This window comes from Oculina patagonica, chromosome 3, assembly GCF_052425735.1.
Source record: "Oculina patagonica isolate OP01 chromosome 3, crgOcupat, whole genome shotgun sequence".
NCBI lineage: Eukaryota > Metazoa > Cnidaria > Anthozoa > Scleractinia > Oculinidae > Oculina > Oculina patagonica.
In genome coordinates this window covers 26,720,118-26,733,054 of record NC_135760.1, presented here as the reverse complement: position 1 = coordinate 26,733,054, position 12,937 = coordinate 26,720,118, and the positions used below count along the sequence as shown (strand labels likewise).

Sequence of the window (12,937 nt, the reverse complement as noted above, 5' to 3'; positions counted from 1 at the left end):
TTGTGACCCTTCGTTCACGTGTTTTAATCCAAGTGCATAGCAAAGGTATGGAGTTTTAGTTTTAGTTTGTCACATAAAATTCTAATATTTCGCTTCGAGTCTACTTCAGAGACAGGGACATCAGCTTATAACTACAGTGTGTGCTTTGTGTGTTTGAGTTTGCGTGTGACTATATTATAAAGATAGAAAGTAAAAGTTTCTAAAGTAATCATAAATAGATATCAAATAGGCCTAATTCAAGGTAAATCACGATCACTAAAGAAAATGATCATGAGTGGAGGGGGTGGTTCTTTGTTATAAAGGACTAGCCATTATTTGTAAGATTGTGTGTGATTTTCGTTAAGTGGAAAGACGAATAAAAGGCCTGCCAAAAATAATCATTATTCTTCGTTTTACGTTATTTTCTTGTATATCGTATATATTTAATATTTACTAAATCACGCGCCGGCTTTATTAATTTGATTGTGAAAAACAGTTGGCTTCTTTCATGAACTGCGCAAGTTGTAAGACATGTTTTGCGGTTTAAAATGACTGCTCGTGTGGAATTGGTGAAAACACGAACTCTTTGCGTATTATTTGCCATGCTAAATTCTTGACTTTATTTTACGAGGATTGCACTCAATAGTCTTGCGACTAACAAACCTGTGGCTCTCGGATTTCAATCGAATAAGAATTTAGAAGTGTTGGTTTTTGTGGAAGGAGGAAAACTGGAGAACCCGGAGAAAAACCCTCGGAGGATAGACAAGAACCAACAATAAACTAAACCCACATATGTCGCCAGGTCCGGGATTCGAACCGTGAGAGCGGTGGTAGTGAGAACGAGCGCTCTCACCACTGCGCCATCCCTGCTTCCCAAACACGTTTTAACACTTTCTGTTATTTTTCTCAGGTGCTCAATCAAAGGTCCAGAAAAACACAAATTTTGGCATTAAAACCAATCTTTATTGTCACATAACTGTAACGGCATTAGTTCATTACCCTCGTGGGGGTGGGGGGGGGGGGAGGGTATTCACTTATATAAGCTATACAGGTATGTGCGGCGCTAAAGAGTATGGTTTTTGAACCGTTTTGGTCTGAAATAGGATATGGTTTGTGCACTGAAGTCGGCAGCTGTAATTCTTGTAAAAAAAAAAACTACTACCGACGCAGTTCCTGCTGGGGTAGGGTCTGGTATGAAAATGGGGTATCAATTTTTGGGTAAGGTCTGACATTGGGTTAGGGTTTTAGAAAGAGCGCCGCACACCCCCAATTTTCGGAGATTATTCCCCTCCCCGAATTAACCCACATAGGTGTGAACATTAATTGCAGCTGTCTAATTAGTTCTGTTGTTGAAATCAGGATTAAAGCTAAAGCAGAATTCTCGATTATTCCTCAGTTTCCTTTTTTGACTAATATTTTTTAGCCTGCGTCGCGGCCGGACGTGTCACAAAACCTCGATAGTTTAGTTTCGTCTGCAATGCAGGCTAATATTTTTATGTTTTAAAAAAAGTTAATTTGTCATTTAAAACTAGCCGGTTGTGAAAACAGAGCTTGGAATTTGAGATTAGCGTAACTCGCTTTTTGAAGAACCAGGTCATACCCTCCTTCATTCGCAGCCGTCATATGCATAAATAGGCATGAATAGATTGTGCTAGTAAATTCAGGAAAAGGTGCTTCACAATATTCCCAAAAGTTGCTCTAAAGTTGCTTAAATATCAAAAAGTTGCCACCAAAATTTAGAAAAGTTGCTAGCTCTCTAGAGTTATTTCCATTTTCCTCGTCTGATATTTCTTCTGATTCCGATGCCATAAGCCTCTGTGACACACATTTAATAAAATCAGTTTTGATAAACCTAGTTTTATGGTTTGGATCGGTTTTATATCAATTTGTTGCTCAAAAGTTGCCAAGGGAGGCAAAAGTTGCCGTAGGTTGCTGGTACTACAAAAAGTTGCTCAAAACGTTAAAAGTTGCTCAAAAGTTGCCGAGCACAATCTATTTATTCCTTATATGCAATGTCACGCAACGCTTTTCCAGACACTGGGGATACACTTTACGTGACACCCCAGATGCCAACATTTTCAGAATAAACTACCGGGCCCTGAACTACGTCAAATAAGGCCTTAGGCAGCAATTAGCGACACTAATAGGTCTGCATGCAATACTAAGTCATTTAGAAGCAAGTTTCAAACAGCTTCCAGTTGAATCTATAAGCGGCCCATTTTCCAAAACGGTAAAGAGTGCTTCGATCGCCCCAATCACATTTAAACCAGAACCACGACCATTTACATGAAATCCATTGATAGAAAATTCCTGCTTCAAGCTCTATGGCAGTCATCCTTGCTGAAAGAGCTAGGCACCATTTCCTTCCTGGATAACGGTCTGCGCGGTACGACAGCTTGACAGGGAGGCTTCCTCGCACCAGGGTTCCATCGCCATAAACTCCCGCGCGAAGAACGTAGACTGATACATAGCCTGCGAGACTGGTTGTCACGGCAACCGAGGGCTCGATCTGAACGAAAGGTAAATTAAACGAGGCATAAGCACTAAAAGATAACTTAACTCAGAGATAATTATATAAAAACGGACTATAAGTTGGTTAAACTTGGGGAATTGTAGTTTGCTTATGTAATTATGTAGTCGAAGAAAATATCAAAACTTTGTAACTGCATGTAATGATAATTTTTTGTTGTCTTTGCTAGCCGCTGGCCTGTACCATTGCCGGATTAGTATTCTAATGGAAGTTATTACAATTAAAGATTAAAGGTTCCTCAGTATGTTTTTAAAATGCGTTTGCTTTCTTGGCCGCAAAATATTTTTATTAAGAGGTTTCTTATAAAGAACTGTAAAATCTGATTTAATCTGTTACCTCTACAGCAAGCTTTGGTGGAGAGAGCGAGTTTTCCCTGTGAGGAAACCTCAGCGTGATGTCCACTGGAATCCACAGACTAAACTCCACACCCAGTCTGAGGAAGTAAACCGGAACCTCAATAGCCTGTAGATTGAAACAACAGCATGGTCTTGAGAAAAACAAGTTTATTTAGTGTTTCGGCCTGCGGAAAAAAATCGCGTTTAATGTGGCAAGTAGCCAAAGAGATTGTCCAATCGGCCGGGAATGATACGAGCATTCAGATAGTTGACACATCCCCTTATCAGGAAAGATCTTGTTTCCGTAGCAACATCCCGCCCAAACCGTGGGCGTGATCAAATAGTGGTAAGGGGTTTTGGCCGAAAATAAAGAAAGGGACGACAAAACAAAATGGAAATGAAGCTAGAGATAATGAAATGAATGAAAAGAGTATAACCACACGGCATATCACCAAAAAGGTCCATTAAAGATCGAAAGGAAGGTTTTTAAGCCTAAAGCTATTTTTATAGGCATAAATCTTCAGTGAATGTATATGGTCTGATGATAAAATTAGCCATAGATTCTTTGTGAAAATTTGGCTGAATCACTAAGACAAGAATTCCTTGTTGTCTCTTGCATGTTAATGTTATTATACCAGTTTAACTTTTCACAGCTTTCATGTCACCCCATGCTGCTCTTAGTCATTACACTTTTATACAAAATAGAGATACTTACAAATCTCTTTTCCCATTTGTTTCTTATCCTGATAAAACTGCCCCTCTTAATCTGTTGATCGTTGAACCGTTTATGGAACAGCCCAACGCTAAGACTGCCAAATCGCAGCGTAAAGCCAACGCCCACCTCGAAGCGATGCCGGTGTTTAGGCGTAAGCCAAACATTTGTTTCTCCTTTAACGTTTATTCCGATCACTTTCTTCTCGAAAAGTGTTGGTGTTCTTCTAATAGTGGCGCGAAGATTTTGTTTATTTAAGCCATTCCATCTGTTACGGGTGAATCGGCCGGCTCTGCGTGTCCGTTTTACAGTGGAATGTGGCCCTGTTGTGTTGGTGTTAGAGCAGTCTGAATCATTGAAGGAACTACCACTCGAATTAAGGCATATATTTGCTGCTTCAACTGGCTTTTCGTTCAGGGTAAAATATGCGTCAGATTTGGGCAAGACAAGCTTAACAAATGCACGGGTTTTAACAGCTGCAAATTCCGCGTCTGCAAGGTGACTGCTGCTGGGGCTGTCTTCAATGAGTGTAATCTTACTTAGCAGCGTTACATTCATCTTTGTTATGTCAAAACCACTTTTGCTGTGGATTGGTTCTCCAAAGTTTAGCTGCTCTGACAAGTACGCGCGGCTTTCTGTTACCATTCCGTTGGTCTTGTTAATGAACATCAAGTCAGAATAAGTCATGTCCAAATCAATTTCAGATGACACGTTGACAAGATCAGTACGGTTAAAATGGTTCTCGATCAAAACTGCGGTTTTGTCCGATGTGTTTGCCTTTCTGTGCATTTTCACGGCCCCAGGGAACAATGGAGAAATCTCAGGGTTTAGTTCGTTTTTTGGGTTGACTCTCTTTCCATCGACATCTTCGTAAAGATCCTGTTTTACAGCAGGAAGAAGCTGGTTAACGATGCTGTACACATAACGAAGGAAATCTCCATCGGTTTTTTGGTGTCCGTACAGTTCAAACGACTCAGCTGTTTCATTATTTGCGTGCGTCGACTTCAACCTGTTAACAAACAAACAAGCAAACAAGCATAAATGTGGACAAATGTGGATTCGACTAATTTAAACTTAAACAATTATAGAATTTTACAATTAAAATCGTCCGATCATGCGCACTTGTGGTTTGATAGAAAGAGGAAAAGACAAGTCTCTTTCCACCACACCGCGTGGCTGCACAGCACAGCACAGCACAGCACAGCACAGCACAGCACAGCACAGCACAGCACAGCACAGCACAGCACAGCACAGCACAGCACAGCACAGCACAGCACAGCACAGCACAGCACAGCACAGCACAGCACAGCACAGCACAGCACAGCACAGCACAGCACAGCACAGCCAGCACAGCACAGCACAGCACAGCACAGCACAGCACTGCACAGCACAGCACAGCACAGCACAGCACAGCACAGCACAGCACAGCACAGCACAGCACAGCACAGCACAGCACAGCACAGCACAGCACAGCACAGCACAGCACAGCACAGCACAGCACAGCACAGCACAGCACAGCACAACACAGCACAGCACAGCACAGCACAGGGCAACGCAGCGCAGCGCAGCGCAGCGGAGCGGAGCACAGCACCGCGGCTGTGTCTTCTATTTTATCGTAATTAATTCTATTTTATCGTGAGGGGTACCCCCTCACGCTTCACTCTCACCCTTTTTTTCTCGAGATGATTTTGCGTTCAAAAATAAAGAGGCCGTGAACTGCCTATAACGAATAGGTTTTCATTCAATATTTTCAAATCACAGATTATTTACTTACGATGTGCATGTAGAACATGATCTTTTTATTTCAGTCTCGAACACTTGATTACCCGAACCTCCCAAGTGACACGAATTAAAAGTCGTTTCCCGTTTTGGTTAAATTGATTTTGCGACCGGAAACCACATGTTAATTACCTTGAGGTGACCTTAAGTTTGATGAGAAAGTAATCTGTTATCCCTGACTTCACTCCGCCCATATTACCCACGTTGTCACCCTCTACAGTGATGTTGATCTTCATTAGGAACCAATACTCCTCTGATGTCTTGTTAAGAACACGGATTTCAACAATTGCAATGATTGTACCTGAGGAATAGAAAAAAACTGAGATATTGCTACAGAGGAACCCCGATAGAACGAAATACCAAGGATCCAAGGGACTCGGAATCGATTTTGAAACTATGTTCATTATAACGAGATTTCTTTGTACCGGGGTCTTTGTCATACATTTTATTAAAGATGTACCGGGGTCTTTATCATACATTTTATTAAAGATAAGATGTTCTACATGACACGAGCATGGGACAAAGAAAAATTCTGAGTCCCCGACGGGAATCGAACCCATGGCCTCCCAGATACCGGTTGGGCGCTCTAAAAAATTAAAATTTACCATCTTTATTATTTAATACATTTTATTGTTAGTAACTTTGGTCGGGTTGAAGGCCACGCGTGGCTTCTTAAGCACCGCGAGTTTCGTGTTTCTCAAATGCGCACCCAAAAACTACACAGGCGTCTGCTACGCTGGAGGCTACAAAAATATCGTTGGTTGTACCGTGACTTCGTTATAAAGAGGTTCGTCTTGACGGGGTTCCACTGTAATTAATTTATACCCGGCCTTCACTTCATTGCGATGGCCGGACAAGATTCTATGGTGTAGACATATCGCAATTAGAAAGAGAGATTTGCTAGACTTAATTCGTGGTATGAGGGAGACTGTGAAAAAGAGACCAAGAGCCATAAAGTAATATTCGCTCAGCAACATGTATGATAGCCTATGCTCCTTTCTTTATTGGCAAAAGCGGCCAAAACCGGCTGTTTTAAATTAAAAATTAATTTTTTTCACTAGTGAACTTTCGGTGTTTCCAGATAATTGATGATTCTGGTTATTGCACCGAGTCGATTTGGAACATGATTTCAAGTAGGTCATATTTAATTAAAACCCTGCATCACTTAAAAACTGAAGTACAGACCAAAATGTTTTGAATTTGTAGAACAGTACTAGAATAGCGAATGGAACCCGTTAGGAAGTCAGGATGTCTAGCGATGGCGAAAATGGAAATCATGATGGATTACAGGTAGTAAACAGACAGACTCGAAAACACGAGGTTGACCCACGTTTGACTGTATAGCAAGCCGATTGGGATTCCTTTGAAATTTTATCAATACATATAAAATATACAAATAATTTAAGTTTACATAACTAAACGTCATAAGTTGAAAAGGAAAAGAGCACGATACCTTTTATATATGAGTATAGAAAGAAAAGTTTTTTCGTTATGAACTCCCGGGGGGGGGGGGGGAGGGGTACTCAGAAAAGATTTATACGGGGAGGCTCCGCCCCAAGTTCTAACCCCTTACCCTTTTATATACCATTTTTGACAGAAATTGTACCCCTTTCGTATACCTTTAACTGAAAAAAGGTACCCTTTTCATATACCTAAGAGACATGGCGTGGACTTAAAATAGGACGTTTTCTTGTCATTTTTATGTAGCGCTTAATAAATTAAAATAATACAGCCATAAATTGCGTCTGTTCGAAATATTTTAATTAAAGGCCCTTTTAAATAGCCAAATGACAGATTTCCATACCCTTTCATATACTTAAACTCGTGAAATCCCTACCCTTTTATATACCTGAAGCCTGAAAAAGGTACCCCTTTCGGGCGGAGCCTCCCCGTATAGGCCATTATAGGGAGTACCCCCCCCCCCCCCGGGGTATGAACTGTACCTTTCTGTACGTCTCCGCCTCGTATTTCTAACTTCTGTTCAACTTCATACATCAGTATTTCACCCTGCTCCAAGTTCACTTCAGCAACAGAGCACGTGGAAGATTTCGTTCTTTCCTTCTCTCTTCGCCTATACCCAGCAGCTGACAAAACTACAGCTACAAGGAATAGAAGAACTGCTAAACCAATTATGACCAACGCGGTCCTTCGAGGATGATTTTTCGATACAGAATTAGCAGATTTGGATCCGCCATCAAATACAACCTTAGTGCCAGTTGTATCTTCCATCGAGGGTTTATCCATGGAAGAACTTACCATTATATTAATTACTTATCGTAAGTTCACTTTATAGACTTGAGAACTGTTTAGGTTGTAGTCGGGGCGTATAAGTGAGCATGGAAATAAGCGAAGGCAAATTTTATGGAATCTAACAGACAGAGAACAAAGGCTTTTGATTCAGTTTTCTATAGAATCCTGAGTTACAGATGCATGGATCCAATAAGGTTTCCTGCTTGTAGAATTGCGGTTTTACAGTAAAAACTGCCTCTGGACAAAACGTTGAGTCAACGTTTTGTTTGTCGCATGATTTGAATTCAGAATTGTCCTTGACCTTGTCGAACCTATTAAGTTTCCCGGGGCTCTCTGATAATAGCAAGTTCTTACTTGTGCGGGTAAAGGTTTTAGATTTTGCCTTAATAAAAAGTTATAAAATCTAGACATATGGTATATATTCGACTAGGAAGTTTAGTTCTTAAGGTATCAGTTCAGTTTTTCTCAAAATTGTGGATACAACTGTTTCGTGATAGAGAAGCACCTTTGTCCATCATGGTAGACAAAACAACGTTGAGTTATTGTCGTTATTTAAATCGCCCAAACCGTTTTACATTTTACGGTCGCCCATTTATTTCAATGAAAGGAAACCGCTGTCATGTGATCGATTAGAACATTGAAAAGCATACGAACAACAAATTATGGCAAACCGCATTTTTTTTAAATAGCGATTTTGATGGTTCAAGCTTAATTTTCTGCGTTTAATTTCAACGACATCCAGAGCGTTCGACTACAAGATATAGTTTGCTTACAACAGGTTGACAATAGTCAAATTAAACGTTATAAAAAAATTCCCGGAGAGGATCCCAAGCTAATCGCTGAAGCTAAAGGTTCCAGCGTCGCGATGGCATTCACCGCAGGCTTGCTGTTCAGAAAAATCGACCGACAATTGTAAATAGGTTTTTGAAATATTTTGCTTAGTTGTCCTGTGTACTTTAATAAACGTGAAAGCTTTGATTAAAAAAAGCCCCATCTCCTCCACCTGCCCACCTGAGAGTTCGATTAACAAAGGAGCAAGGCAGCGAGCGCAACTTTACAGATTCCATAAGCCCCCATCTCCTCTTTCAAATAAGGTCTCCCTCTTAGAAAGAAATAAACTCGGAGGGTGGCGGGGGAGGGCTTGTAGTGCGCTTTGTCCGAGTGGAGCCCCGACTGCAAGAAATCTGGACACTAAATTCCAGTCTCCTACTTAGAGCGTCCAATATGGCGGCACACTGCTCATTCGTTCTTTGTGTGATTTTTCACTGTTTCATTGACCTGACAGCATAAAGTATGGCCTTCAATGACCTAATGCACCCAAGGAACATTTACAGAAAGTCTCCACCTGACTTCAAGATACTTGCCGAAAAATATGATTACTTTCGGAAGATTGCTAAGGAAACTAAAGCTGGACAGTTCTCTGTAAACTTCAAAGATCCCGAAGCACTGCGAGCATTGACTTGCGCTTTGCTAGAAAACGACTTCGGTCTTAAACTCAGCATTCCCTTGGATCGATTGATACCTACAGTTCCTCTCCGTCTTAACTACATCTTATGGATTGAGGACCTACTTGCTTGTCTATCTGATACCCAGCGTCACGCAATAGTTCGTGGTTTCGATATTGGTAGGACTAAAATGTTTTATATGCTGTAAAAATTGTATTTCTATCAATGTATGGATGTGGTGGGGGAACATTCAAAATCATTCATTCAGATTGGATAGATTAATAGTGTTATCACCACTGTCCAAAGTAAGTGACTGGAATTTTAAGCGTTAAGTGTCACGCAATCCTCTCATTCATGGGCATTGTTAATAGGGACCTGAATGTCAGAATTCGAACGGAGTTTGAGTATGTAATTGAGTATAAGTATGACATTTAAAACCTAGTGCTTATGCTTTTGGTTATCACGTCTCACACCGATCTCATTTAGATAGCATCCTTTTGCTTTAGTCATGTTTAGCCACATGGTCACTTTGTTGTTTTGCCTGACAGATGGCTTATTGTCAAACTCAGAATAGTATCATGAACAACTAAAATTTTTCAGGAATTTCACAATAAAGTTCTGGACATGCTAGCAAACCTGAAAACCACAAACTAATTTTAAGTATACATTGCGCCAATGTCTCGAACCACTAACTTCTGAGTATTTCTTCTGCTCCCTGGTTGGCATGCTAGTCCATCCCACTGTTACCCCCAGCATTTAATTTGCCACTATCCATGTATGTGCCTGGGTTGAGAGAGGTACTGTGAGAGTTAAGTGTCTTGTCCAATAATAAAACACGATGATCCAAGGCTTGTATACCATATTGCTTGACCCCCCAGGGGGGGGGGGGGTACTCCGGCTTGTAAATGACGGGGATGATCAAAGGATTTTTTGGGGTTTGAAATTTTCGATTCCAGGATTTTTTTGGGTTGGAAAATTTGGCTTGGTGACTTGATTTAAATAGGGGATTTTTTTGGGTATTAAAAACGAACTTAAGTGCCTTGGCACGGCCTTGTCGTATTTATGGTATGATAAATAAACAAACACGAGCGTTCAATTTTTTAAGGTTTTCTTTGTGTTATATTTTTGCCCCTCCTGGCAATTTAGGGGTAATTTGACAAGGGATATTTTGGGGGGCTATTTTTGGTCCAGGGATTTTTTTGGGTTATGTCGGAAGACTAAGGGATTTTTTTGGGTCCAGAGTTTTGCCTCCATTTGATTATCCCCGTCATTTACAAGCCGGAGTACCCCCCCCCCCCCCCCCTGGGCTTGATACTACAATCTTGTACAAAGTCTACAGCAATCATTAATTTTTGTATTCTTTCTAGGTTCAGGAGCATCCTGTATTTATCCTCTGCTGGGAGCAAAACTCAACAACTGGCATTTCTTGGCAACTGAGGTGGATGAGCAATCAGCCTCTTATGCAAAGGAAAATGTCAAAGCTAATGGCCTAGAAAGTTACATAAGTGGTAGGGCAAATATCAGTGTTAATATTAATTAATAATTACTCTACCTACTAAAAGTCAAGTATTATAAAACCAAAATGACTTGAATTTTCATTATCACTCTGGCCAACAAACACGGACACAGACAGACACAGGCCAGTGAACCAATCAAAACTCAAAGCAAATACATCGATTTATCTGGCATGGCGTGTGGTAAAATATGTGCGGGCATGCAAGGCTTGCAAGACGATCTGCGCTTCACGCCTTCGATAAGCGCCTTTTCCAACATCTTCAGAGAAACAAATGACTGTTTTGCAGTCTAGCTACAAAGACATTTGTTGGATGTTGTTGCCATTTTCCCCTCACAATGGTTCAATGACATCTCTATTACACTTCATACTTATCCAGTGCTCTCTCATTACAGTGAAAGAGGTCACCAATGACAGTTTTCTCAAAATACCTTTGGAAGGTGAGGACACTAAAGAGTTTGATTTCTGTATGTGCAATCCTCCATTCTTCATTAGTGAATTTGAGGCGTCTCATGGAATCGCACGCAGTGAGAAACGTCCCCAGCCTAGTGGGGTGTGCACTGGAACAGAAACTGAAACTGTGACTGGAGGGGGTGAGGTGGAATTTGTCAAAGAAATTATTAAAGACAGCCTGCTTCTGAAGGAGCAGATCAGGTAAGTTGTAACCTTGTTTGTCTTGGTGGTTGTTATTTATTAAATGGTTAAACAGCATGGCAGTTATTAGTTAGGGGATCACATGCTTGTCATATAGTTTAGTGGTTCAGAGTGCAGGTGATTCATTAAGGTTTTGAGCAGGTGGGCATCAGGGTTTTGTACCCGGGCAAAGTATTACAAAGGCCCTACCCTCTTTGGTTAACTGAAGTCAGTTCAGATGTAGAAAATAGCCAGGCAAAGTTGTGTTCACAGCCAGTCAATTTGCCTGGTGTGTGAACCTAAATGAAACCCCTAGTGGGTATTATTTTGGGTATGAAAAAGGTGAAGTTTCAAAAGTTATTCATACCTACCCCATGGAACTTCACAGGAAATTATGTGGGGGTGGGCGCCAGTCTTTAAAAAGCCACATTTTTAAAACAAAAGTATGAAGTTAAACACTGAAATTTCTAGAGGGCTCAAACCATAAACCTTCTGTGGGGTAGGAGGGCGGGTGTGAATAACTTTTTGAACAAAACATTCTCAAACAGTAAGTGCATTCTTAAACAATATGAAATTCTAGTACCGGTAGATATAGTAGGGGTGGTGAATGGTCCTTCAAAAAATGCGTGTCTCGCAAAATTTTAGTCAAATTTCGAGGGTCTCGTCGTCTCAAATTTTTCTTTGTCGCCTTCTCGGAGTCTCAATTTCTTTTGCAAGGCTAAAAAGCTCTCAAAAGGTCTCGGGCTTGCAGAAAGGAAATCAGTCTCGCCGTCTCGCAAAGTCTCGCATTTACCATTCGACACCCCTTATAGTCAAACTATGTTGTAAATTATGCAAACAGCCTGCTGGTAATAAAAAAAAAATTGGAAGTACAGGAGCAATTTTGTGCAACTCTAACACATAAAGCTAGGTGCCATCTTCTTGAATTAAACAATCTGCAGTGCATTAAAAGCCATTAGGGGAATTTTTAATTGATAGCCCACTCATTATCTAATACAAGTTTGCTGTTGTTATTAAAAGTTTTGACTTAATACATCTGTGATACCTTGTAGCTGGTACACTTCAATGCTGGGAAAGAAGTCAAGTTTAGCTCCTGTCCTGGCTTGTCTTAGAGAAAATGGTGTAGGTTTAATATATATCATAAAATTATTTAGAATCATGCACTCATGAATGTATCACATAGATCAGTCCTATGTTTTGTGTGCCAATATGATAAAGATAATGATGATGTCCGTGATGAGGATGTTAGTGATTAATACATTTCACTGTCGCTACTATTAATGCAAATTAAAAGTTTTAACTTTAAGTGTTAATTAACAAGCTTGAGGAAGCTCCGTAGTCTGGCACAAATTTAACATACCATTACATGAACTGCATGAATGTCTATGATCTAGTAAAAAAAGAACCAACAACATCCAGAATGCTTCTGCTTCTGTATTCGAGGAAAGGTCAGTGTAGAAACCTAGGCTGTCAATAAACTGTCTTCTTCGTGATTTTAGATCAAAACCATAACAACCACAGAGTTTTGTCAGGGGCACACCATGCGCTGGGGCGTGGCTTGGTCGTTCTTACCTGATGTTGTAGTTGAGGTGTGTTATTTAAAGGTTTGCACTGCATTGTAGGGCAATACAAACTTCATCGGTTTACTCACATTTATTTATGCTAAATGGCCAATTCCTTCTACGGGAATCATGTATTCAGCAAAAGATGCACAAGACTTGGCATTATGCTGAATGCAATGACCATGATACCCTACAGTGG

The 12,937-nt window shown here is 40.6% G+C and overlaps 2 protein-coding genes across 3 annotated transcripts in view; one reads left to right on the top strand and one right to left on the bottom strand.

Annotated features, from left to right (window-relative positions):
• Positions 1-216: 216 nt before the first annotated feature.
• LOC144647255 (uncharacterized) lies at positions 217-8,567 on the bottom strand. Its single transcript, XM_078507031.1, has 5 exons — positions 7,279-8,567; positions 5,468-5,636; positions 3,560-4,565; positions 2,846-2,971; positions 217-2,488 (listed from the first exon to the last, which is right to left on the bottom strand). Exons 1-5 carry the CDS (start codon positions 7,592-7,594, stop codon positions 2,150-2,152), a joined length of 1,956 nt encoding a protein of 651 aa, XP_078363157.1. The 5' UTR covers positions 7,595-8,567; the 3' UTR covers positions 217-2,149.
• A 216-nt stretch (positions 8,568-8,783) lies between these two features.
• Positions 8,784-12,937, top strand: part of LOC144647262 (RNA N(6)-adenosine-methyltransferase mettl16-like) — a 176,192-nt gene continuing 172,038 nt past the window's right edge. For both annotated transcript variants that reach the window (XR_013569552.1, XM_078507039.1), the window contains exons 1-5: positions 8,784-9,209; positions 10,398-10,538; positions 10,939-11,197; positions 12,229-12,298; positions 12,676-12,765. Coding sequence is in view for 1 of the 2 variants with exons in the window: in XM_078507039.1 (XP_078363165.1) it covers positions 8,879-9,209; positions 10,398-10,538; positions 10,939-11,197; positions 12,229-12,298; positions 12,676-12,765 (891 nt within the window). In the remaining variant the exon portion in view is untranslated. The remainder of the gene's footprint in view (positions 9,210-10,397; positions 10,539-10,938; positions 11,198-12,228; positions 12,299-12,675; positions 12,766-12,937) is intronic.

Bases quoted from the DNA above. Each gene is read 5' to 3' on its own strand.
- LOC144647255 (XM_078507031.1), bottom strand. From the start codon at position 7,594: ATGGTAAGTTCTTCCATGGATAAACCCTCGATGGAAGATACAACTGGC. The intron at 5,637-7,278 runs GTACAGTTCATA...TCTATTCCTCAG, and splicing joins AGGCGGAGACGTACAGAAAG to GTACAATCATTGCAATTGTT. The intron at 2,489-2,845 runs GTAACAGATTAA...CCTTTCGTTCAG, and splicing joins CACCAAAGCTTGCTGTAGAG to ATCGAGCCCTCGGTTGCCGT.